General features: G+C 43.3%; 1 protein-coding gene across 7 annotated transcripts in view; it reads right to left on the bottom strand.

Moving 5' to 3' along the window:
* Positions 1-26,322, bottom strand: part of PDLIM5 (PDZ and LIM domain 5) — a 177,020-nt gene that overhangs the window by 59,262 nt on the left and 91,436 nt on the right. For 5 of the 7 annotated variants that reach the window (XM_054990104.1, XM_054990103.1, XM_054990102.1 and 2 more), the window contains 2 exons: positions 24,645-24,817; positions 22,873-22,909 (listed from right to left, as the gene is read on the bottom strand). In XM_054990104.1, the coding sequence (XP_054846079.1) occupies positions 22,873-22,909; positions 24,645-24,817 (210 nt within the window). Of the gene's footprint in view, positions 1-18,903; positions 19,755-22,872; positions 22,910-24,644; positions 24,818-26,322 lie in introns of those variants that run through there. The other 2 variants (XM_054990108.1, XM_054990109.1) reach the window with 1 other exon arrangement.

The raw sequence follows: 26,322 nt of genomic DNA, 5'->3' as shown, positions 1-26,322 counted from the left end.
CTTTCAGTAACACATGCCAATGCTAACCAATATTAACTAGGTTCCCTTGTAACCATGGTTTGCAAAACCTGTTTAAATCCTGGTTCCTTTTAAAAAGGTTATTTTCTGATTTCTTGGTGTACATCTGACAAAATTCAAAAAACAGGAATGGACAAAACAGAGATGGACCAAACCTCTGACAAAATGCTCTTGTGATTTGTAATAGCTCAGCTCAGGTTAGAAATACATCATAGCTGCAGGAATACGTTACAGTGGTCGAATGTGAGACGCATGCTAAAGTGTGCACAAGCATAACCCCTGAATTTACACTCAAGAGACCCGTCATTTAAACAAGAAAAGCAACCTGGAAAGAATTTGACTGCTTTTAGCTGGCTGTTGATAAAATATGAAATCCTATACTTTTATACTCTCATAATACTTTCTCATATGTCTACAATTTTTGAAACTGTTTTCTTCCCAACCTTTTATATACCTCACTATTGTGAAAAAACATATGGTAGCACTTTTAAATATTACAAAATTGTCAAGACAACCAAGACTCAGGAAGGGGGACAAGGAGACAATTTTACAAAAAAGTGTGTGTGTGTGTGTGTGTGCACGTGTGACATCATCCAGTTGTGGGGCAAGACTTTGCCACAGTTTTTTTTCTTAGTTAATTTGTGATAAACCAAAATAACCTCCCTTCCTAGGTAGCCACATTTGGATATTCTGAATTATGTCTACTCCCAAGACGCATTAATAGCAATACTGCCCATGCGTGAATAGCTAGAGGAAACTACCTTGCTAGACACAATAAATGAGCCAGTTGCATCAAAACCATCAGCACACAGACGTCTGGTTTGTAGGTTAAATAAAGCTTCCAAGGAAAGTTGAGTATAATGTTACCATAGTTGTGGTCAGGAAGTATGACACAGAACAAAACGTCCCACCAAGCACTTTTATGGAGGAGCTGGCAAATGTGTGTAAAATCATTTTATTTGCTGCCCCATTTTCCACAAGTAACTGAGTTTCACAGTGTTGAATGAGTGAATTTTTCATGAATAGAAGCTCTCTGTTCTCATAACACGCCTTTAGAACATGTGGTTTCCTCATTGATGAAGTTGTTGCCAATACCTCATTCAAGGCTATTGATTCCACCCTGGTCATACTTTTCCACCTTGGAGTTAACCAAAAGGTCACATCTCTATAAACAAGGCTGCCATTCCAGCACTGGGGCCCAAGCCCCTCGGGATGGTGGCAGACATTTGCCACCCTGGCAGGAGGGAGACAGACATGCCTGGCCCTGCAGTAAGGGCATAGCTTCATGGAGGGCGGAGCTAACAGGGCTGTTTCCAGCCGCTCCGCCCTCTTGGGCTCAGTAGTCGCCGCGGCGCGTAATCGCCGCGCCCCTTCGGCCGCTTATCGCGGCTTGCGCTTGCCAGCGGCCCTGGGAGCGTGGGGACGTTAATCGGCTGCGGCCAGTCCCCTGCCCCGCTGCGCGGCGGCCCCGGCCCTTGCCGCGCGTGCAGCGCGGGGCGCGGGGGCGCCTATCGCCCAGCCGCTTCGTGCGGCTTTCAGCGCCTCGCCGCCTACGCCTGCCGCGGCCGCTTTTTCTGGCACGGCGCGCCGTCGGCCCAAGCTCTCCTTCGAGAGCGCTCCGCCGCCGCACGTTGTGGCCGCTCTGCTCCGGCCGTTCCGGCGGCTCTGTGCCGTTTGTTGGCCGGTTTCCCCCCCCTCTTTCCATTTTATCACCGGCTTACTGGGGTGGCGGCCATCTTAGGGCCTCCTTTTAAGGCCATACTAAAGCTGCTTGGGGGCCATTTTGTTGCTGGGCAGGCTTGGCTGCGGCGGCCATTTTAGTTAATTGTTGACACTGTTGCTGGGCGGGATTAGTCACCTTGCCCGGCTCTGGGTGTTGTTGATTAGTGGATAATAGTATTTTTCTGAACATGGGCCCAAAAAAGGGTTTGGGTGTTTCCAAGGGCAAGCAGCCCGCTCCCCGCCCCCCCAAGCGGCCTGCCGTCGCGCTGTCCTCAGATGAGGAAGACGACGGATCTTTAAGACGCGAGATCATGTCCAGGATAGCTGCTCTCGAGCAGGCTAGGGCACCGCCCAATGGCGGCGCGGGGAGCGTGGCAAAAAGGCCGGTACGGGCTGCTGCGCGTACGGCATCCATGGCTAATATTCTCTCTCGCTTGTCTGCTTTGGAGGGACCCTCATGTTCTGCAGGTAACCAGGCTGTCGAGGAAGGGGCAGTAGTTGAGTCTGCGGCCACGGAGATCGAGGCGAGTTGGCCAGAGGAGGCCGGGCAGTTGGCGTTGGTGGTGCAGCCCCAAGAAGTGGAGGGTAAGTGTTCTTGGCCCCAGCAGGCTGATACCTGGCCCTGGGCCCAGACACCACAGACAACACAGCACACGGATTCCATGCACGGAGTGGCCTCCATAGGACCTTTTGGGGGAGGGGCCAGTTCTGACTGGGCCCATTGGGCCCAGCCTCCTATTCCCAATTCAAGGCCGGGGTTTTCTGGTTGGACTTCGGCATCCTCTCAACCCTCGGTGGGCCCAGGGCTGAGCTCCCCCTGGGGTGGTTATTTGGGTAACTCGTGGCCCAACTACGGAACGGTACCCTACCGCGCCTTGCCAACGGGAGACACAGCCATGCCTCTGGGTGATCACCTGACCCCAGCGACACGCGAGAAGATTTTACGGGGAGAGTATGTGGACGTCTTTACCCTTCTCTTCAGGGAACTGGAGAAGAGGGATAAAGAGGACCTGGAAGAGAGGGACAAAGAACGTATTAAGCGCCGCAAAATAGATAGGACCTGGGCCAATTGGCTACCTGGTTTTCTAATCTATGCTGGAGTGATCGCGAGGGTCCAGCCGTGGAGGGCTGCCCCGTTTTTTCAGTATATAGATATAATATATCGTGCACATACTGACTTTGCCGGGGCCGCCTGGCTCCAATATGATGAGGAGTTTAGGATGAGGGCGGCCCTGAACCCCTCTCTGCCGTGGGACCAGGTACATCACCATCTCTGGATCCAGCTTATGACCCCGACAAAATTTGGGTCGGGTGATAGGTCCGATAGCGGACATATTGTGCAGCGTTCTGGTTCGGCTACAAATACAGCGGCTGCTGCCGCCTATGGTCCCCGCGGGTCCGCGGGGCAGTCGGTTCAGTCCCGGCTGCTCTGTTTTGAATTTACGTCGCGGGGGACCTGCAGCAGAAAACTGTGCCGCTATGGCCATGAGTGCCCCATCTGCCGGGGACCGCATGCCATTACCGCTTGTAAGAGGCAGAAGCCCTGGGGGAAGAGGGGCGGTGGACACGGCGGCCCACCTGGTGCTGGTAAAGGGCCCCAGTCCAATAAACCTGAGGGCCCTTAGAGCCATGTTAGCAAGTTACCCTAGGCGGGCAGATGCCCAATTTTTATTGGACGGATTTTCGGTTGGTTTTCATATTCCCTTTCATGGGCCACGTGCTTCCTTCATGTCCAGCAACCTGCGGTCGGTGCAGGGCATGGAGGACGTCGTCAGGTCCAAAATAGCTAAAGAATGTGCGGAGGGTCGGGTATTGGGCCCCTTTCCCACCCCCCCGGTGCCTAATTTGAGGGTTTCCCCCCTGGGAGTGGTCCCTAAGAAGGCTCCTGGTGAATTCCGGTTAATTCATCATTTGTCTTACCCCAGGGGTGGGTCGGTAAATGATGCGATTCCTGAGCATTTATGCTCAGTGCGTTATACATCATTTGATCAGGCCGTTAAAGTGGTTAGGCGTTGTGGCCGGGGAGCTGAAATGGCGAAATGCGACATTAAGTCGGCATTCCGTCTTCTCCCCGTACATCCAGAGGACTTTGAGCTCCTCGGGTTTGCCTTTGAGGGTCATTATTATATGGACAGGGCTCTCCCCATGGGGTGCTCTATCTCCTGCGCGGTATTTGAGCGCTTTAGCACCTTTCTTGAGTGGGCTCTACGTCATAGGCAGCGCTGCCGTGACTCCGCCCACTACCTGGATGACTTTATCCTGGTTGGGCCCCCGGGGACGGGTCAGTGTGCGCGCCTTTTGGCTGACTTCGTCAGTCTCACTGAGGAACTAGGTGTTCCGCTGGCGCATGAGAAAACGGAGGGCCCATCTACTGTCCTGACCTTCTTAGGCATAGAGTTGGATACGGTCCAACAGTCTTCCAGGCTTCCATTGGAGAAGCTGTTGGACTTGAGGGAGCGACTGCGCTCCATGCTAGCGAAGCGCAAAGTTTCCTTATTAGAGCTCCAACAAGTAGTGGGCCACCTTAACTTTGCCTGTAAGGTGGTGGCCCCTGGCAGAGCTTTTTTGCGGCGTCTTTGTGAGGCCATGGGGACCCTTCGGTTCCCCCATCACAAGATACGCCTGTCTGTTGGCATGCGAGAAGACCTAGGAATATGGCTCCGGTTTTTGCTGGGCTTCAATGGGGTGTCCTTTTGGAGGCAAGAGCTATTATTAGAAGGGGACCTACAGGTGTCCTCGGATGCTTCAGGGTCCATAGGTCTGGGAATTTATTTTAGGCGGCACTGGTGTGCCGCCAGGTGGCCGGAGGACTGGGTCCGAGAAGGGAGGTGTAGGGATTTAACTTACCTTGAGTTCTTCCCAATCTTGGTGGCGGTTTACCTGTGGGGGGTGAGCTTGCTAACCACTCCGTGCACTTTTGGTGCGACAATATGGCAGTGGTACAAGTGGTCAACTCCCTTACGTCTAAATCACCGCGGGTCATGACTTTGGTCCGCGCCTTTACCTTGAGGTGCTTGCACCTTAATATATTGTTTTCAGCCAGGCATATACCTGGTGTCAACAATGAGGTGGCAGACGCCCTGTCTCGTCTGCAGATGGACCGGTTTCGACAGCTTGCCCCCGAGGCCGATTTGGTGCCAGCTCTGGTGCCGCCGGAGCTGTGGAGGATTGGCAAGTGGAAGCCTCCAGGGCCATCCAGTTAGCTATTGCCCCTAGCACCGGTAGGGCGTACGACAGGGCAGTAAGGAATTTCGATGTCTTCAGGCAGAAGTCAGGTCTCCGCCAGGTATGGCCCCTTCCAGCCGAGCATCTGGCGCAATTTTGCGTGGCTCAAAGAGGTAAGGGACAGGGTGTGAAGTATATTCGGAGCCAGTTGGCGGCCTTAGCTTTCGCCGCAAAAGCGCGTGGGTTCACTGATACCACGGGTGACTTCCGCATTCGGAAAATGCTGGAAGGGTGGACAAGGGAGTCCGCCGCTCCCAAGGATGATAGGCAGCCCATCTCTCCTGGCATCCTTAGAGGACTGCAGGCGGTATGGTCTCAGGTCTGTAGCTCTCATTTTGAGGAGCAGCTGTTTCATGCCGCATCGTTACTTGCCTTCTTTGGCGCTCTCAGGGTTAGCGAGCTGGTGCAGCAGTCCATGACGGACACCTCTGGGAGGGCTCTCATGGCGGAGGATGTTAAGTTTGTGGGTGAGCAACTGGTCATTAGGATTAGAAGCTCCAAGACTGATCAGCGTCACAAAGGGGTGGATCTGGCCCTCGGCTGTTGCTCCATCACCGAGTTGTGTCCCATAGCAGCCTTGAAGGGTTACCTGAAAGTACGTGGTGACCACTCGGGGGTCCTTTTGTGTCACAGTGATGGCACGCCGTTGACTAAGTACCAATTTTGGACAGTCACGGGCAGGGCTCTTCGTAAGTTAGGTTTGGATGGGGTCAAGTTTGGGACCCATTCATTTCGGATCGGGGCGGCATCTACGGCTGCGGCCATGGGTTTCTCGGGCCCTGACATCCAGAGGGTAGGACGTTGGCGTTCAGGGGCTTTTGCGTCTTACGTCAGGCCGCTTGGGCAAGGTAAATCGTGTTGATTTGTGTCTTTGCAGGTGCTGTGGGTCGTCAGGAGAGGGTCCGGATCCTCATCTGCGGCCACAGTATGGTCTTCTGGGCGGCACACCAAGCGCGAAGGTCCTGGATCGGGTCCCAGCTTGGACTCAGCCAATGGGCTGACATCGAGTGGCAGGGCAGAAGAGGCCTACGTTGGGCGGGGCTGCTGCCACTCTTGTTTGAAGGGAGGGCCGCCCCTCCCCCTCATATTTTGGTAGTGCATTTGGGAGGCAATGATCTGGGACTCATGAAAGGGGTAGCCCTCTCTTGGCAGGCGCGGGACGACTTCCTGGAGATAAGGGAGCGGTGGCCCGGCGTCCTGATATTTTGGTCAGCCATGCTTCCGCGCCGTGTGTGGCGGGAGGCATTGGACCAAGGAGCGATTGAAAGGGCTAGGCGAATGGCCAACAGAGCCCTGTTTAAAATAATGTCGGGAGGGTTGGGGATTTATTTGCCCCATCCACAGATTCGGGCCGAGTCTGTCGCCCTCTACAGAGGGGATGGTGTGCACCTCTCGTTCAGAGGGAACAGCATTTTCCTAGACGACCTGCGGCAAGGGCTTCGACTGGCTTTATGCCATTTGTGGGGCGCTGAGGCCTAAGCAGAGGCTTGGTCTCTGCGGTGGCAGGATTTAGTTAGGGTTATCTCTATGGCGGGCCGGTGAGCACCCTTGGCACCTCCCCATTGGTGGGGAACAGGGGTCTTTCAGGAGCGGCTGGCTGCCGTTCGGCCCAGCTGCGAGGTCAGACGCCCTTGGGTGAGGAACCCCTGGACAAGCCGGTCTCCCCCCGCTGCCGTACGGCCGGGTGGGGGAGCTCTCCAGGGGCGATACACTCCGCCTGGCCAGGACGGGTTGCAGCCATTCAAGGGATGGATCGCACCCGGTGGCAGCGGGTGCTCGCCCAGACAGGTCAGGGCGGGGTCCCAGTGAATGACCCCAGGGCCTGACCTGTACCGCTAGTTAGGCTCCTTGCCGTATTTCTTAATTGCTGTTCTGTTAATAAAGCGGCCCGTTTTTACCAAACACTTGTGTCTGTCTCTCATTCCAACTAGGTGGGCAAGGCTGCCATTCCAGCACTGGGGCCCAAGCCCCTCGGGATGGTGGCAGACATTTGCCACCCTGGCAGGAGGGAGACAGACATGCCTGGCCCTGCAGTAAGGGCATAGCTTCATGGAGGGCGGAGCTAACAGGGCTGTTTCCAGCCGCTCCGCCCTCTTGGGCTCAGTCTCGCCTCGTGCTCGGCCCACCCTCCACTCCCTACTTCAGTGCGGGATTAGCCGGTCGCCTTGTTCGGGGCCAGGTAGGAATTTTTTGCTGGCCGCCCTGATTGGCCTTGGGTGGTGAGTTTTTTCGCCTACCTCGCACTGGGGTTAGCGGTGGTGGTTAAAGGTTAGGGGTGGACCTTATTAGCTGCCATGGGTGCAGGATTTAGTTAGGGTTATCTCTATGGCGGGCCGGTGAGCACCCTTGGCACCTCCCCATTGGTGGGGAACAGGGGTCTTTCAGGAGCGGCTGCCTGCCGTTCGGCCCAGCTGCGAGGTCAGACGCCCTTGGGTGAGGAACCCCTGGACAAGCCGGTCTCCCCCCGCTGCCGTACGGCCGGGTGGGGGAGCTCTCCAGGGGCGATACACTCCGCCTGGCCAGGACGGGTTGCAGCCATTCAAGGGATGGATCGCACCCAGTGGCAGCGGGTGCTCGCCCAGACAGGTCAGGGCGGGGTCCCAGTGAATGACCCCAGGGCCTGACCTGTACCGCTAGTTAGGCTCCTTGCCGTATTTCTTAATTGCTGTTCTGTTAATAAAGCGGCCCGTTTTTACCAAACACTTGTGTCTGTCTCTCATTCCAACTAGGTGGGCAAGGGTAGGAAACTCGATCAGTGTGATATGCCAGATCAGAAATATAGTGTGAGCTGTAAAACCATTATTGGTCTAAATATTTTAAATAAAACAATTTGCATACTACATGGCAATGATAGCAACAGTGCACGAATGAGTTACTTTATAGCATGCTTCTGCTGAAATTGCCACCTTCACCACACTCTCAATAGTCTTAATCAACACCATTGGCATTGGTACAGTAGGTATTTATTTCCAGACACCCAAAAACTTTTTCTCCAAGTAATACTAGTTGCAACCCCCAAGGGGCAAATTTTTATCATTTGCAAACTGCAGTGTTTCTCCCACTTAGCATGTCCGTTAGGATCAGGACTGCGTGGAAAGTGATTATTTGAACGTAATAGGAAGCCATTGGATAGTATCTGCAACAGTAGAGATCAAGTTTCTTTCTCCTCAACCAACCTGTGCTAGAACATGTGAAATCTTTTTTAAAATGTCGTTCCTTAGAAACTGAAAACAGCTACAACCACATACACATTACAGCATACCACTTTTAAAAACTAAATGCCCCTACAGCTGTCACAAAAATGTATTCCTCTCACACAGCACTGCTCTGCTGTTTATTGGACCTCCTGCATTACAAAAACAAAGTAGTTATTTGCAAATAGTACACTTTCCTTTGCCAAACTCTGGAATGCAGACCTCCGCCCTGATTAGTTTGGTTTGCAGTGGTGACAAACAGAAACCCCGTTCTCCCCTGTGCAGCATCATTCTTCCCCCTTTCCACTCAGTGGACACAGGCTCCAGCATGAAAAGCAACGTGTAGGTTGGGGAAGTGTTTACTGTTTCTAATGGCCAGAAAACCACATCTACTGAGTGAATGAGATTCAACAGAGCAGGATTATTAAATGCAAAGCAGGCCATACAATTAAACCAGTTAGAAGGTACAAATCAGAGAGAAATGAAAGAAGAGGAGGGAGCCCTGTTTTGGTGTGCTTGGCATTCTATCATACTTTTACTACCTCTTATTCCTTTGCAGGTCCAAAGCACTTGTGGATTTCCTCGATGGCCTCACACTTTCTAGAGGTGGTGGTTTAATAATAGGAGTAATAAGAAGGGCATCCAAGAGTGACCGATAGGTATTGTGATCCGAGAGTCTAGTGAATATTTAGAGAGAATTTGTAAATAAACCAATTACCAAAACATAGTAAAAAAAAAAAAGTTGACCACATAGAGGTGAGAAAGTTGAGATTAATAATTGTTAAATTAAGTGATGAGTAGAGGGTTGGATCCAGCCAGCTTCTTTGTTGACTTTCTCCCTACTCTCCTCTTTTCTACAGGCCCCATTCCACGTGACGTTTGTGCATGCAGATTCCATGATCCCTAGCACAGCCATTTTGGGTGTTCTATGGGGTCCTCTTCTTTTTTCAACAATAGAAAAGCTTCCTGCATCCAACCCAGAAACTGGAACAAACACCTCTAAAATCACATCCTCAGGAGATGTTCAAGCAATGAGTGGTATACCATGGTTCTGAAACCACGTCTTGTGTTGTTGCAGTTTCTTATATACGTGTTTATCTTATATACGTGTATTTGAAAAAGATTGTTAGCAGATTAAAACTTTCTTTTGAAGTGGATCAAACAGTTCTCTCAACAAGGTTTTTTTCCCTTGAAACTTTAAAAACAATGTTATTACAGGAGTTACTGTATACTTAAAATTTAACCACTATAAAAATACACTTCCATGCACTGCATCTGTTATAGCTAATCAATTCCATGTATTCACAATTGAGTTTTTTATTTATGAGATTCATAAGTGGTCAGCTGGATATTATTGTCTACCTGGACCGTACTGCAACGGCAGCATAAACTGCAGCTGCAGCATTACTCCTAACTTGTGATGATGCAGGTGAAGTAGATGTGATGGGCACAAATACTGGAACATTTTCGAATGGATTTTCCAGTGGCACTTTCCTAGCAGAAGAGCTTTAATTCAGAAAAGAAAAAAGCCAAGAAAAGAAGAGAGCAGAGAATTAGAAAAGAAACATTCTTAAGTCACTTGAAAGACTGTGACAACTGGGCATAGCCAAGCACACCATTACACTATTAAGTTCTTGAGTGGATGAGTTAAAAACTTGATCCAGAGGAGTTAGCCATGTTAGTCTGTAGTAGCAAAATCAAAAAGAGTCCAGTAGCACCTTTAAGACTAACCAATTTTATTGTAGCATAAGCTTTCGAGAATCACGTTCTCTTCGTCAGATGCATGGAGGGCAGAGAACGTGATTCTCGAAAGCTTATGCTACAATAAAATTGGTTAGTCTTAAAGGTGCTACTGGACTCTTTTTGATTTAAAAACTTGAAAGTCTGTTATTAATAGGGAATGAAGTACTATTTATATGCTGCCTATATGATGTTCAGGTCAGAGTCTTTATATCATGCTTATTCAGAACTGAGACCCATTAATTCAACAGGGGTTGCTTCCAAGTTCCAAGTGAGTATGTTTAACATTGTAACAGTACAGCTGGTTCACAACTGCCCTTCAAACTCAGCCACAAAGGGTCCTAATCATGCATCCTAAGTCAATATGGAGCACCCTTTGATCTTGGGCCGGAAACAACATGAGACACTGATAAGAGAGTACATCTTGTTCAAGATGTTGATAATATTGTATTTCATTTGCACTGTGTAATCCACTTTGGGTTTCAGTGAGAAAGGGGGAGCTATAAATAAACAATCTCTACTTATTGTATGTGGAGGAACAATAATTATTAATGGCTTAAGTGGAGATAGTATGAAGTGGGCTGAAAGGTCTGGTGACTTGCAAACTTCTCCAAATTTGAATTTATGGGTTTCCCCCTCTGCTCCCCCATAAAAATGTATTACAACATCTGAAGAGATTTTGGTTATCCACACTGAAGCAGAATAATAGTTAAAAATTCCCTTCTCATTTTCTTAAATAAGATTGAAAACGACATTTAAAAGTCCAGTGCACTGATATTCTATATGAATCATGTTTAAAATGTTGCAAAAAATACTGTGATTTCATGTTTATCTTTGGTTTAGCCTGAAAGAGTACCTCTTGGAAGATTATCTTGACAGGCAGCTTCAAGTTTAATGAATAACGTGTCTTTTTTTTAAGTAGCTGGCCTTTATAAAAATAGTAATCCGTAAAAAAGAAATTATTTTGAGGAACACTAGTAAGTAATAGGAAGTTGTTAGGTTAAATATTTTTAGATTTACTGGCCATCCCAGGGGAAGACAACAGAACAGATAAGGCAGGATCACTGTTACTGGTTAACCCTAACCTTAAAAAAAAACACAACTCTGATGACCAATATGGTGGTAGAGAGTGTCCTCAAGTCATATCTGATGTATGGCATCCCCTGGGAGGTTTTCATGTTAAGAGACTAACAGAGGCGGTTTGGCATTGCCTGCCTCTGCAACCCTGGTCGTTGTTGGAGGTCTCCCATCCAATTACTAACCAAGGCCAACTTGGCTTAGCTTCCGAGATCTGATGAGATCAGACTTACCTGGGCTATCCAGGTCAGGGTATGACCAATATATTCGGTTGAAAACTTACTGCCATTGTAAAAGATACCCTTATTTAAATGTCTGTTTTCATCAGAGGAAACATACGTTCTGAAAAGAATATCATTTGCTTTTGGAACTCCATGCTGGACAGAACTACAACTCGTATTCTTTCTGATATGCTAGTGCTCAAGCATAAAGGCATATATCAGAGGCTCAAGTTTGAATAAGGTTTGTATACCTGCCAGAAAGTGGGAGTATGGGCCCAGAGTGCACAGTCTGGGTTGCTAAAGTAGAATCCACGGTTGACATGGAGTGGGCAAACGACTCGGAAGTCTGAGTCGCTGCCGTGCTGGTCTTAATCGGGCTTCTTTTATGTTCAGCCACTTTTCCTGACAACCCAGCAGTAGAGAGATCACAGAATTCCGGAGAACCAACTTTGATCCTACTTGGCCTTTATTCAACAAGAATCATAAGATATCACACACACACACACAAAAGTAAATAATGGTAACTGGATTTTTAAAAATATTACCCAATAAAGTGTTGCAAACAGTTGCTCAAGAAACTTATGGTGAAGGTAGCTAGTGTTCATGATTGCAACTGACTCGATTCCCCTTCAGGTAATGAAATTCCTCACTAGGGCTCTCTCTGCTGGTGACTGCACAAAAAAATCAGCATCTCTACATTCACACCCTAAGGCTGCTATCATCCTTAAACAGAACTTGACTGAGGGACAGAGCAGAACTATACTGAGACTGGGTCGTATGATATATCCAAATTCTCTTCACAGAGCATAATCCTTGAGTGGAGAAAAAGAAGTGAAGCCTGTAATGCTTCCAGTGTGGTACTAACATTTTTCTTAGGTTGTGTATACCTATCGCTGGACTTGAAATTCAGTTTTCCTATACTGCGATGTCAATAGCATTCATCGTCATGTACAAAGCAGTGTTATTGAGGAGAGATTGAATCCAAACCCAACTGGTAGGCTTCTTTTGATTCCTCCTGCATGTAGGAGACCTCTCACCCCCCATGAGTAACATTTCATGGAGATCAGTATGCTGTAGTGGCTGGAGGGAAGCAGGAAAGTTCCATTCTGCCACTGGGAAATTTAGGGCCAAGCTACAAGTGACGAATGACATTTGAACGGCAAGTGGATCAAGTGGAGAGCAAGAGAACAGGGAGGAATACACTTGCCATTCAAGTGTCATTTGTCACTAGTAGTTTGGCCCTTAGCCTCGATCCAACTCCAGGTCTGTATATCACAGTTTGTATTTTTACTGGGTCTCCATAATCTGTATTTCAATACTGAATCTACAAGCACAAACGCAGACAAAACAGAACCTTCCCTATCATTTGCTGCTTGTAGTAACTAGTCACTAAGTACTGCTGCCACCTTGTGGAGTAAACTGCAGCATTTGTGGAAGCAGGATCAATCCACTCCCAAAGACATTCCTCTCAAAGAAGCATCTTAAAACAGCCAAACCCGATTCAGTTGCAAGGGCACCATTTAACTTCTAGACAGCTTAAAGAGTCAGGATCTATTTTATAAATAATTTAAGGCTCATTTCTGGCTCACCTGAGAGCATGTTTTATGAAATCACAACACAAGCATGATCTGAAAATGGAAGATCCTTTCAATGGAGCCATAACAGCTTTTCGTGAACCATGGAGACGGTATACAAGAGGCACTATAGAATGCCCATGTATCATTCTTCTGAGAAGGTGAAATACTGAGAATACTGAGCTTCTGAGAAGGTGAAATACTGTTCTGCTCTCATTCAAGACCCAGAATGGCATGTCAAGTTCAGCATTGCAAGAGACACAGTCCTATGACTTGCACTGAGACGAAAAGCTATACTAGGTAAACAGAGAGTAAGAAGGGCAGAGACACAGGAAAGAAGAATCAAAGAATAGACCTAGAGTTCTCAACCTTTTCCAGTCAAATATGGCAGGCATTTTGCCACTTCAAGACAGTTAATAACAAATGATTACATTGTAAAGTATTACAAAGAAAATGTGACCAACTGGGAGCAAAAAAGGGCTACCTATTGTAAGTAGATGCCATTTTAGACATGGTGGCTACTTGACTATTGGTATTTAAAATACGAACAGAAGCAGGTGGATGAGGTGCACATTTGGGCAATGCTTCCAGTGGATTGCTGAGGAAAAGATTTCTAAAGAATAAAAAGATTTATAAAGTGAATTTACAACATAAAAGTTCAAAGGTGAACAATACTTTTAAGGCCCCTCTCAATATTCACATGTATTTGAGCTGTGCTGAGATTAACAAAGTGCATCCTAAATTGTTTTTATTATGCTTTCATTTAAACTGTTAACTATTGCAGGATGATATATCTCCAGCTACACTCCGTAGGCAAACATCCCTGGACATCTGGCGTTCTGGACCCAGACAAACCTCCAGTGTGACCTGTCCAGCACAACCTGTTTATATTGCACTTTTTAATATTATAGACTGACAATAATATAAAATTGCTATAATATTTGGTGGAATAAGTAGCTCCAGCAACAGATGAACCCGTGGCAGACTGCTGGTGCAAAAATGGAGAAGGACAAGTTGTGTATATACTTTAAGTTTTTACATCCCCAAATACTAAGGCATAGCAACAAACCCCTAAGTAGCATACTATATTTTCATAGACATTGCAGGATATTAGTAACTAACAGAACAACAAATTACCTCCTGTGAAGCGAAGAGGAGAGAACAGATCCACAAAATGTGGTAGAAGAAATGGTGGCAGAAGATAACTCTCTTATCGTGGCAGTAGTTGAAGTTGCTTCTGGCCTGATACATGGCCATGTTCAATTCCCCCGAAATCAGAGAATAAATCAAGATTTGCTTTCGAAACTTAAGACCCACAAAAAGTGCAATTTATGTATGTTATAATGGTGCACAAAACGGGGAATCATGGTGAAATATTGTAGTAATATAAATTCTATCCTATCCTATCCGATTCTAGTTCAGTCTAGTCTAGTCTTTTGTTGCTTTTCTAGCAATCATTGACTGTTCAAAAACTAAGTAGATGAAAAACAATGGCAACAATTCATGAACAGTCTAAATCTTTTGATTTAAGAGAGCTGCTAGTTTCTAGATTTAAATGGCTGAAAGTACCTTTGACAAATTAGAAGAGTTTAAGGAAAAACAGCGCAGAAGTTTTCAGTCAAAGTAAGTTGAATTCAAATTCATATGTACCCACCTGCCCCTATTTTTGTGTGTGCTAACCACACACAGTATCTTCTGCTACTATCCCTACTCTGCCAGCCCCAAGCTTCTACCCCCACAACTCGTGTGTGTGTGTAGCAGCATTCACAGGAATGCTGAAAGAACACAAAATCATATGTTGAAGAGTGACTATGATGCACCTTTAGCATTTGTCTATTTGGAAGAAAAACAACAGTGAAGTTTTAATTACATCCATGGTTTAACAATAAGCAGTGTGATTAGCTGGCATTAGATATCACGAAGGAAATACTTATTTTTCAAATGTGAAGTGATTACCATTAACTACTTGCTTTTATTGTTCTAAAATGTCACAAACAACATGCAGGATGAAATAATGCCACAAATGAGTGATCAAAATAAAGCTTTCATCATGCCAGTGCTCTGTGAACAAGAAGAAGGACTCAGACCTATCAGCTGGTAAATCTAGAGTTGGCTGTTCCGACACTGCAGAGATCTCGCTGGTCTGGGTAGCTACTGAATGGGAACGCAGAGACTCCAGTCCATTCGCTAGATCTGTAAATGTGCTTTGGACATAAAGACAGTACAATACACATACAATTTATGCTGCCAGACACACGTTCTAAGGCTGGATAATATTTAGAATTAAATTTTCATGGGATATGGAAGTGGATAGCTTGAAGGCATTAAATAAAACTATACAAATATGCTCAAAATTGCATTAACAAAGTACAGCTATTTGAATAATATGAAAGATGAGCTATAGGTCAGAAAGATGAATTTTGAGTAGGCAAAAAGATATTTTTATATACCATCCACAAAGATAGAGATTATTATTATTTTATATTAGCATATTTTGATAACTAACAGCTCAGAAAGCATCAGGGATGATGGCAAATTTGCCACTACAAAAGGATTAAATATTCATGGCTGGATGAATTAATTTTTCTGCATTTTATGCATGCAAGCTAGTTAAGACTTTGCTTTGCTAAATATTGTAGTTCCTTGTTACTCTCTAAATATTTATAAAGCTATAACACCTGGCTCAAGATTATCTGTCTGGATTTCTACTTTCAGTACACCAATAGTATCCTAGTCACATTTATTTCTACAAAAAAAATCCATGTCACTGATAGCTGTGTTACATTATGTCTTCCTCCCAATCCTATGCAGAATTAGGCATGCTTAACTTTCATATGACTGCAGGATTTTCATCCAGTGGCACCTTAGACACCAACAAGATTTTCAGAGTGTAAGCTTTCAAGAGTCAGAGTCAGACACAAGAAGGAATGGAGATCCTTGAGCCTTTATATCCCAGCCAAAAGGGGGTGGGTGTTACAAGGGGGGGCCTCGGGATGTAAAGGTACAATGCAGCTGATTAGAGCAGCTTAAATGGATCCATTAATATTTTTCCTTTAAATGCTGCCAAAACCTAGTTTCCTTTCAAGTCTGATGAAGAATTTTGCATATCCTATGTATAATGTGTGCCAGCAGAGCTTTTATCCTTCAAAATAAAATATTTTCTGCTTTTTCAAATCAACACTGTATGAGGCCTGCATAACATGAGGCCGAGAGGCTAATGCCTCTTCCTGACTATATGCAATCCTGTAAAGACATCTCAACATGTCTAACTGCTTGCAATCCTTCTCAAGCTTTTTGTGGGAGAAGACTCCCCCCTCCTTCCAAATTCATCATAAATGATCCTGAGGAAAGGATAACGGCTGCACTTGCACGTTACCAATTGGCAACTTCCACATTCGGAGGTAGTAAACCTCTGAATACCAGAGCCAGTAAGCAACAGTAAGCCTCTATGATATGCTGCTGCCCCACCAGAGTAATTGGCTGACTGCTACATGAGAAAGGAAGCTGGACTAGAAGAACCCACTGATCTGATCCAACAAAGTTCTTCTTACAGCAGAAGTGCACAGTGAAGTTGGAGCCAGGCATTTCAGGCCTTTCATTGGTATGAATTTCTGGGAGAGTTAAAGCCTTGAGTACTACGGCTGTTGAACTTAGCAAAATATAGAGATAATGCATGTATATGAAACAAGAGAAACTGAAAACAAAAGGGAGATACTGAAAGACGGAGGTGTGGAAAGATCAGTGGGATGGGGAAAGGAGGTAACAGCTGACTGATGGGAAACTTGTCTATGTTAGAAGGAGGGAAATATTTTCCTGATGGTGAATACAATGTACGTAGTAAAATTAAATTGTGCATCCTCTGCACAAAAATAAAATCTGCATCAGAGCAATATTTCTAGTTCAAAACTAGCATAATATCTAATGGATAACAGATGAGGCTGAAAGTCTGGTTGCTATTAAAAATGTCCAACCCTTCTAAGCAGAAGGGACGCACATATCCAGGTGAGCTGAATGCTAGTGGTGCCAGAAAAATCTCTCTCTTTTTCCTTGGACAACACAAAAGTTATAGGCCTGGAAGCAATTGAGTAGTTTCCATTCCTTCAAAGCAACCAGAATAGCTGCAAGAATAGAACTTTGTGGGGGCAAGAATGCATGACGTTGTTCAATACTACAGATGCAAGCAAAATGAGAATCAACAGCAATTTACATTAGTATATGGGAGGAGGAGATGGGGTGCAGAGAGAAGAAGGGGGAAAGCTCAGAACTAGTGCTATGGGTTCCAGGGAAGAAGGTGTGGTATGAAATGGAGAGTCGAGGGGAAAAGAAGGAAAATTAACAAGAGTTTAGGCACATACGCAGGGCAGCAGAAGAAGAGCGTCACTATGAGACTCAGATAAGAAAAATATTAAGGGGTTTAGAGAAAATTTTAACACTCTCTCTCACTCTCTCATTCCCCCCCCCCGCCCAAAAAATTAACAATGCAATATGTCCTTCTTGTAAAATTCTGTAAGAACAATCACGTTCACCAGAAGATTCCAAAACAGTCTCACTGATATTTCTCCCCCACCCCTTTTCTATGTTAAGATTTTGTTCACAACTATTGGGGATGAAGAAGTTATCTTAATAAATTTTGTTCTAAATACTTTATAGTAGGAATACGACAATCTGAAGAAAAATTAGCTCTGAACTCTGCAGCAGAATCACATTGGTGTTGTGAAGCTTGCATTCCTTTTTACAGGCTTTTGACAGAAGCCGTATTTTTCATTGGTGGATGGAGGCTTTTTGCCAAGTGACCAGAGATTTTGTATGTTAAGATCTCACAGCAGTTTGGGATATTTTGAGGAGTGGGAACATCCTCGGCATTTCTCCATAGTTTCTGAAACTGAGTATCCGTATTTGGGGGCGGATGTGAAAGGATCCATTTCAGACCTTACGGAAAATCTTTTCACATAGGACATTCCTTTGTTTTAACCTACCTAGTTTTGGTTAAGCTTTCATTAATGTTAATACTATGAAAAAACTGCCACAAATAAAACCTTCCTATTAAATGTACAGCAAAAACCTAAATCAATCATAACATACTTTACAGTGAATTAGATCCAACCAGCTTTTCCACTCAAACTTGGCCAGCTCCCTTCCTTATTCTATCCCCTGTCCCACACGAGTTTTATCCATGCAGGTCACGTGATCCCAAACACAGCCTTTGGGTGGTAAAAGTGGACTACTCTCCTCCCCTTTCCATCAGTGGAGAAGCTGGGTGGATCCCCATATTTACGCAAAACAAAAACACAAAAAAGGATATAATGTTCTACAGTATATATTTTTGTAAAGAGCCATAATATTGTCATACAATGAAATTAAGATTGTTTATTAAAAAACTTCAATGATTAAAAAAAGCAAACTAACAACTCAGTGTTATGTACTCATTGCAGACTAGTGTCTGTGGCAGAGTGCACATGCATTAAGAGATATGAGATTTTATTACAAGACGACAATTTATGTTGTTTAAACAATGCAACAAGAAATTATTCATAAATAAGGCCAATAAGATGGATTTCAAATGCAAAAGCTTGTGGACTGTGAAAAGCTGAAATTTTGTTTTATCACAACCAAAACATAGATGTGTTAAAAAAGAACTCAACTTGTGGGTTTCTAAAAATATCTACTGTGTGATAAGAAAGCTCTAACCACACCTTAGTTGTTTTACTACTTGGCTCTACTTTTCTACGCATGTGGTTGTTAGTGTCACAAAGGGGAACAGTTACCTCAGGTCTCCATTTTCTGTTTGACTTTCCCTAGAGATAGGTCAACAAACAGTAAGCTACAAATATTGTTAAAGAGTTGTATTTCCATAAAGTAAAACTAGGGTTCAAGTAAATTCTTCTTATATGTACAGATATAAAATCTTTTTCCTGAAATATGAGAAGCTGAAGCTCAGTTTAAAAATTCAGAAAAATTGTGTGTGACTGCAGACATTTCAAAATGAAGCTGGCCAAAGCAGGGTGTTTTGAAAAAGAACTGCAAAACTGTTCGTTCTTTAATAAGACTGCACTCTTATCAACAGCACATATACAGGAAACCTATATAGAGTTTATTAAAAGAAGCTTCAAAGAAAGAGGCATTCAAAAATGCTAACTTAAAGACAACATTTATTAAATATTCTTCAAGCCTCACAAAGCATAAGTTAATGCGTTGCTATAATACATTATATTACAGAGTAATGTGCATTATTGAAACAACTAATTAAGTCAAAAAAGCATCTACCCAGTGATAAAACCACATACGTTTGTTGTTTTACATGGCCCTGTTTAGATGTTTGTGCCTGGGATTGAAAACAACCTCTCACATATATTCTCAAATGAAAAAGAACTGTATGATGCTTACATCGCTAAAATCCCTTATCTCGAACCAAAAGAAAGCTCCCTCTTCCTTTTAAAACATTTACATCCCACTCCAGAATACATCTGGCAAAACTATATTGATTTCAAATATATCTCTGCGTACGAAAGCACATTTTTTCCCATGAGGGTTTACGATCTCTCTTTCCCTCTCTCAAGTGAAACATTTTTGTAGCCTGATTTTCCGTATTCTACCAATAGCCTCAAGTTCTGCTATGAACCACTCTTATTGCCAGAAATGCGCTCTAACTGTTCTCCAAGCTACTTATGAATATTCTAAGCTGCTTTTGTGTGAGTTGTTGACTTTAGGTACCACATGTTCATCTCATTCTTTACATATCAGTAGGAATTTTTTTAGAAAAAAAGAGTACAGAAAATACTAGTGTGTTTCTCTTAGTTAAAGCTAGCATTTTTCATTTCCTTGCAAAGCTTTTGGAAGAGAGAAAAAGGAAAAAGAAAGGGGCACACGCTTTATTTTGGAACTTGGCAAGTCACTGGACATTAAGGACACGTGCTGAGACTCCATGGTGCCAGTCACGTAATTTTGTGTATCTGGGGCCTATGACGTGGAGGGGGATCTTTTCCCTGTGGAAAGAAGTGACAGAAGACAGATAAGAAAGGAAAGAGGTTCATAGTTCCACAATCCCCTTCATGCAAGAACCCCAACACGTAGAAGCCATGCACTCTACAGCCCTTGTTTATAACCTACCAATCTTTGCACTCTAAAGCAAACCTCAAGCTTTTCTTTTTAACAAGCAAATACCTAGCTGGGTTGAATGAAATCATGAAACATACCAATCCTTTTTAAAACATGTGCAAACACTACTATGACAGAAGAAATGGGGAAAATTGGAAAGACAGACACCGCTGACAGAAGAAATAGGGGAAAATGGACAAAGTAATACTAACTAGAGACGGGCATGAACCGGGAAAAAACTGAACCATGTGGTTCATGGATCGTAAAATTTCATGAACCACGAAGTTTCACAAACCTGCCCCTGGTTCGCGAACCGGTTCGTTTGGTTTGTAAAAATGTCACATCTGGGTCAGAAAACCATCACTTCCGGGCCAGCAGAAGGTCACTTCTGGGCCAGCAGAAGGTCTGCAGGAAGTCCATCCCCTGTTGCCTAGGAAACTGATTAATTGGCACCAGGCTGTCTGCAGTCACAAACCAAAAAACAAACCAAACGAAACAGCCTAAAGTTTGTGACAGTTTGTCAGAAATGGGATCTGACGAACTGCAGTTCACGAACCACGAACTGGCCTGGTTTGTGCTTAATTTTGGTTCGTATTTCGGTTTGTGCCTATCTCTAATGCTAACGTGCAATTCTAACGTTCTAATTCTAAAGGAAAGAAAATATGAAAATTATAAGCAACTAATATTAAATGGTATTGGCACTCCATCACAACTTGAATGTCACAATTGGCAATACGTTAACAATGCAGTGCAAATAGAAAATTAGGAACAAACCTGTATCATATAAAAGTTCTATGGTTACCACTTCTCTTTCCCTAGAGATGCTTCATTATTTACTTTCTTTGCTTTTGCTCCCCCCACCAATATTGCCAAAGAGCCTCTAAGTTTTCTATAAATAGTTTGACAGCCATAAGTTTAAGTATGCTGAAATGCCATGGGAGCACAGAAAAAATGGCTAATGCTTCTAGCCTTTATGGCTGTGAAGATCTATTTGAAAGGGCATGGGCAATGTTGCCAAAATCCTAGAAGCCAGATAATCGGTTGAAAGGATTTTTCAGGTCAGGCATCTATGTCCTGGCCATTACTGTGTTCAGCAAAATTTTAAAAAATGACGAAAGTCTACTCAGGTTGCATAATATATGCTTATGACAATATTTAACTTTTCTAGGTGGAATTTCATTCTTTTTTAGCACCAAGAAAACCTAGGCTGTAGAAAACTTGCTAGTATAAAAACTAGAGATGAACTGACCTATGAAATCCAATTCAAAATTGATCCATTAAACATGCTTGGCTGTTGGAACACTGATCCTAAACAGCACTAATTCCAAATTAGTAAGATGTTCAGGCCCAAACTCTCTTCCAGTGACATTAATCAGAGCAACAAGGCCCAGAGACCTCCATGCAGCCTGTGCTGCAACTATCCTCTCACTACCATCACTTCATGTTTGATCCTGGAAGTTGGCTGTAGAAGAGCTTTGGAGACTCTTGTGCATGTATGATGGGTTGTATTCTGTAAAAAAAATCATACACACAAGAGAAAGTCCCCCTCCCTGAGTTGCTCATGGAAGTACCCTTTCCCCAACTGCAGCATTTTAGGGGGCATTTTGTGCTGCTTGGAAGACATAATTCTATACTGGAGCACAGCATTTAAATGGGATGTAATCCAAAATGTTCATGGAAGTCTGACTCCTCAGCAATTCAAGTCATTTTCCAAAAAGAAACTTCTGCATGGTGGTTCTGACTGATATACTTGCATCACTTCTTGGGAATGTGGCCAAATTGCTGCTATGGAAGCTGAAGCATTCAAGCCTTCGTTTATACTGTCTCACACACAGTTTGTGGAGAGAACATGAAGATGAATGGGAAGTTCTACATGGATGTCTGGCTAGGGGTTTAACCAGCAAATGGTGAAATAATTCTCTCCACAACTGAGATCTATTTTTTTTCCATTTGCATCCTCCTCACATTTGCACTCTCTCTGGAGCAGGTTCATAGCTTGGGAGCTGCTGCTGGATCCTGGCCTACAGCTGACAACTCAGGTCTTCTCCATAGCACACGGTGCCTTCAATCATCTTTGGCTGATATGCTAGCTATGGTCATCCTCAAAAGGGGTGACCTGGCCACAGTAATCCACGCTCTGATTATATAACCCGGTTCAATTACTGTATGTGAGCTGCATTTGGAATCTGTCCAGAAACTTCAGCTGGTCCAAACACCAGTCTACTGTCAGGGGTGTGATACAGGGATCATATTGCCTTGGTGCTGAAAGTTATACACTAGCTGTCCAGTTTCTGGGCACAACTCAAAGTGTTAGCTAGTTCTTACTTTAAATGCCTTAAATGGCTTGAGGTCAGGGGACTTGAAGAACTGCCTTCCTCCCATACTGTCCAGACCACCAGCTAAAAATCTTCCTTCCAAGCACTATGTTGTGTGCCCCTGCCTTCACAAGTGAGGCCACTGGCAATCAGAGAAGTCTTTTTCAATCATGTGGAATGCCCCTTCCCCTTGATGCTCATTTCTTGCCTACATGACTCTTTTTAAGGCAACAAGCCGAGGCATTTCTCTTTGCCTAGGATTTTAATTAATCTTTTAAAATTGTTTTGCAGTCAGCTTCTAGCCTGAAAACTGTTTTACAAGACTCGCTTTTGAACTGCTAAACGATTTATGATGTTTTTATGCTCTGGCTGGATTTTTACTTGTTAACTTTTAAGACATGTTATGTTTTTATTACATTTTATTTTGCAAGCCATCTCAAGTAGGTTCTCTGAAGAAGTGACAAAGATATTTTCTAAATAAATAAGCCTCCACTACTACATACCAAAAACTGGCCACTACAGAACTATAGCTTTGCCAAAAGGAGAATTCTATAATGCAAAAAAGCAACCAAGAACTTTAACACATCAAGTATTTGTCACACATATACTGTTATTTTCACATCATTAGTGGAAAACAGAAACATGCAAAATGTCAAAACAAATTTTTTAAAATTTCATATCTTTAACTTACTTTGTCTTTTTCGTGTTATCAGGTTCAGGTTCTTTCACTGAAAAGAAATAAGGTATATTAACTAACTTCATTAAAACATCATTTCTTCATGATTTAAAGAAACGTTCCCAGTTTTATTAATAGGATGGATATCTAGTACCTAATAAAATCTCCTACAGTATCCTGTTTTTCAACAGTCCTACCAGGTGCACAATCAACCTTTTTGCTTTATGGGCTGTTGATTTCATCCCTGAACTGCTCTCAAAATTTCCCCCATAGTTTATTAGAGAACTCATTAATTAAAGCTATTTGTATAACCATTTACTAAACGGTGGTAAACTGTTCTGCTACTTTTCTAACCACATTTTTAGCTTTTAAGAAGGAGCTATTAACATTTTCCTGTTCCACTTAACAAAATAATAATCTGTAAAATAAGACTGGACACTTGCATCACCCTCATTTGAGGACTGAACTCACAGGCATACCATCACATCCAACACTTATCAAGAGTTATAATCATCAGATGCAGAGAACTTTGTTTTATGATTTAACCAAATGTCAAGGAGTTTAGCTAAATTACTATGGCACAAGTATGCTACCTGGAGAATAATTATCTTGCTAACATATTCAGAGAGCTGCTTTGTCTTTAACTAGGGGCATATATAGAACATCTGACTTTTTATTCTTTGAACAAGCTGGTCTCTATGCCATATTAAAAATTTCTTTTGAAACCAGAGTTGCCACAGATGGCACATATCAGGGACTTCTGTTGGACCCAAATAAACATAAAGCCCTCTTCAACTCATGGAACTTGTTTAACAGGTCTTTGGCTCTTGCCAGTAATGTGAGATAGCTTGCAAAACATACAAAAATATATGAAAATGCTGAATATTTCTAAAACATTTAGATTTTGAAAGTGAACAGATACATAAATATGGTTTCCAAGTAATTAAAACTATGGTTTGTAGTTTCTGTTCTAAACTATGGTTTGCATCCCAGACATATATACAACAAGCCGTGCTTTATGACCTTAATGTGACTCCTAACAGAATCCTTGGTTGATACTCAAACTGGTCTAACCACATTAGTAATGTCCTTTCACACAGGCACATGCCATAATAAAAACTTTAGGGGCAGAAACAATACTTTGGATGGGCTGAAGGTAGGCAGAGGCAGTGCTTTGGGAAGTTGCCAGTGAAAGCTACTCAAGAGATTTCATTTTCCTGCTTCCCTCCAGATTCTCCTTCTCTTTTATTGGGCTTTCAAAGGTGGAGCAATGTCTTAAACCATGATTTGATTAACAAATACAGGTGGGCTACTTTCACAAACATTGGAATATGCACTTCCAATGTGAACGAAGTAAGGAAAAAACCCATGCATGTTTAAGTGTTTCAATATCCAGTTGTCTTTTTCTGTTAAGAATAAAGTCAGTCCAGGTTTGAATCACCTATTAAAATCTGCATTAAAAACCTCTAACTTCAAAAACAAATTCAAGCCAAAAAGATGAAATCTAATGCATTTCATTCCATTCTTCTTCCAGACTGGAAGAGAGGCTACATGGTACTTCCCTCCCTCAGTTAACTCTCAAAAGCAACCCAAGACAAAGTTACTGGTCTCACTGTGAGCACCATGCCCGAACAGGACTGGAATTCAGGTATTCAAATCCTAGTCCAATTCTCTAGCCACGTCCCTAATGTGCAGTCCAAAATGTTTAACCGAAGTATGAAAAAAATGCATAAATACATCAGTTGTACCATCATGATCACTTGTTAAAGGTCCAAACAGTGACTCACTGTATTCGGTGCCAGTGACCTGTGCAAGGATTCGGAAAGAACGTGACTGGGTTGTTCCTGTTCTTGGGCGCCAGTCCTCAGTATCCTCAATCAACCGTTTCTTGCTGTGGTTGCTGTGAGTTGGTGGATGGTAAAATTCCGTATTTGTATAGACAACATGCTTTCGTGGTGGACTAGTCAAAAGGAAGTGATATAAAACCAAAAGCAGTATTAATTTTATTACATTGAATTAAAGCTTAGGTTAAAAAAAACTGTATTACAAATAATTTAGAATTAAAGGTACAAAGCACAACAGGTTATTTAATATATTTATAGGCCAAGCATTTATCACACTGATTGTACATAATTTACAAACATTTCTTACCTCAGGACACACATGCAAGCTACCAGAGAACAATAACAAGCATACACCTCAATTAGAGAAGCAAAAAGTGGCTCCCCAGGGCCATTTCGGGTTGGACAATGGAGTGGGAAGGAGTTGCTCTTTTTCTGCACTGCAGTCCTAATCTGAATTAGGCCCCTACACAGCAGAGAACTGTTTAAAAATCACTGGGAACTTTGAACAATGAAACCCCAGATGTTTTGATTCACCCTTTATCCTCTCAATCGAGGTGACACATGTAAAGAGAACCCTACTCTGCAGGTACTGGCCTTGAGTAGTAGTACTAGCAATGTTAGTGCTTGCTGACCTCGTGCATTTAGGAATTCTAAAGATTCCACCTTATACACTCCTGACTTCCACTAGCTTTGCATAACCTCTTAGATTTCCTTCATCATTTCCCCCTGCCAATAACTTACTAATTCTGCAAACACATGAAGAAACAGGTGGAATAGTTATCTGTTTCAACCATTTTTTAAACATTATTTTTTCCAACAATAAAAAACATAACAGCTTAAACAACCAACAAAACTATAATGATAGACAGTAACTTGAACTGGGGTGGATTTAAACTGATGGAAACTAAATACAATTAACTATATAGCAATAGCAATTATACCATCTATGGAATAGCAACTGCCCTAGCGTAACCCTTTCTTTCAATACAAATATTATAGATGGTTGTATAGATGGTTCCAGCCATGAAAGCCTTTGACAGTATAACAAATATTATAGTTTTACAGAATAAAGAGGTCAATCGGATAAGCTTTGCCTGGATATATATTCAAATCAGCCATATAATTCAATACTAGAAACCATGTTCTCTACTTAGTTGAGCAATTTGGTCGGTAATTTTTTCCATATAGTAGTGGTCCCGAAGTTTACTGTGCCATAAAGAAATAGAAGGTATTTGAGAGTCCTTCCATACTATTGCTATAGTGGCCAGTAGTATGGCTATTAACTTTTTGGAACTTTTTGGTATTTCAAGATCCGCCCGTAAGTTAAGTAGAGGGAGAGAATAGAGGGAGAGAATAGATTGTGATTTATTTTATATGAGACAAAATATCACTCCAAAACTTAGAAATGTAAGTGCAAGACCACCAAGAGTGTAAATAGGTACCAATTTCTCCCCATGACTTCCAATAATAGGAACAGATTGTAGAGTTTATGTGATGAAGTTTCTGAGGAGAAAGATACCATCTAGTGAGTAATTTTAAAGATTGAGTTCTTATAATTAGGGAGCTGGTAGTGAATATATGGGATTTCTAAATCTGTAGCCATTGCTCTTCAGTGACGGTG

Source organism: Eublepharis macularius, chromosome 10, assembly GCF_028583425.1.
Source record: "Eublepharis macularius isolate TG4126 chromosome 10, MPM_Emac_v1.0, whole genome shotgun sequence".
Lineage (NCBI taxonomy): Eukaryota > Metazoa > Chordata > Lepidosauria > Squamata > Eublepharidae > Eublepharis > Eublepharis macularius.
This window is presented reverse-complemented; position numbering and strand designations above follow the sequence as displayed.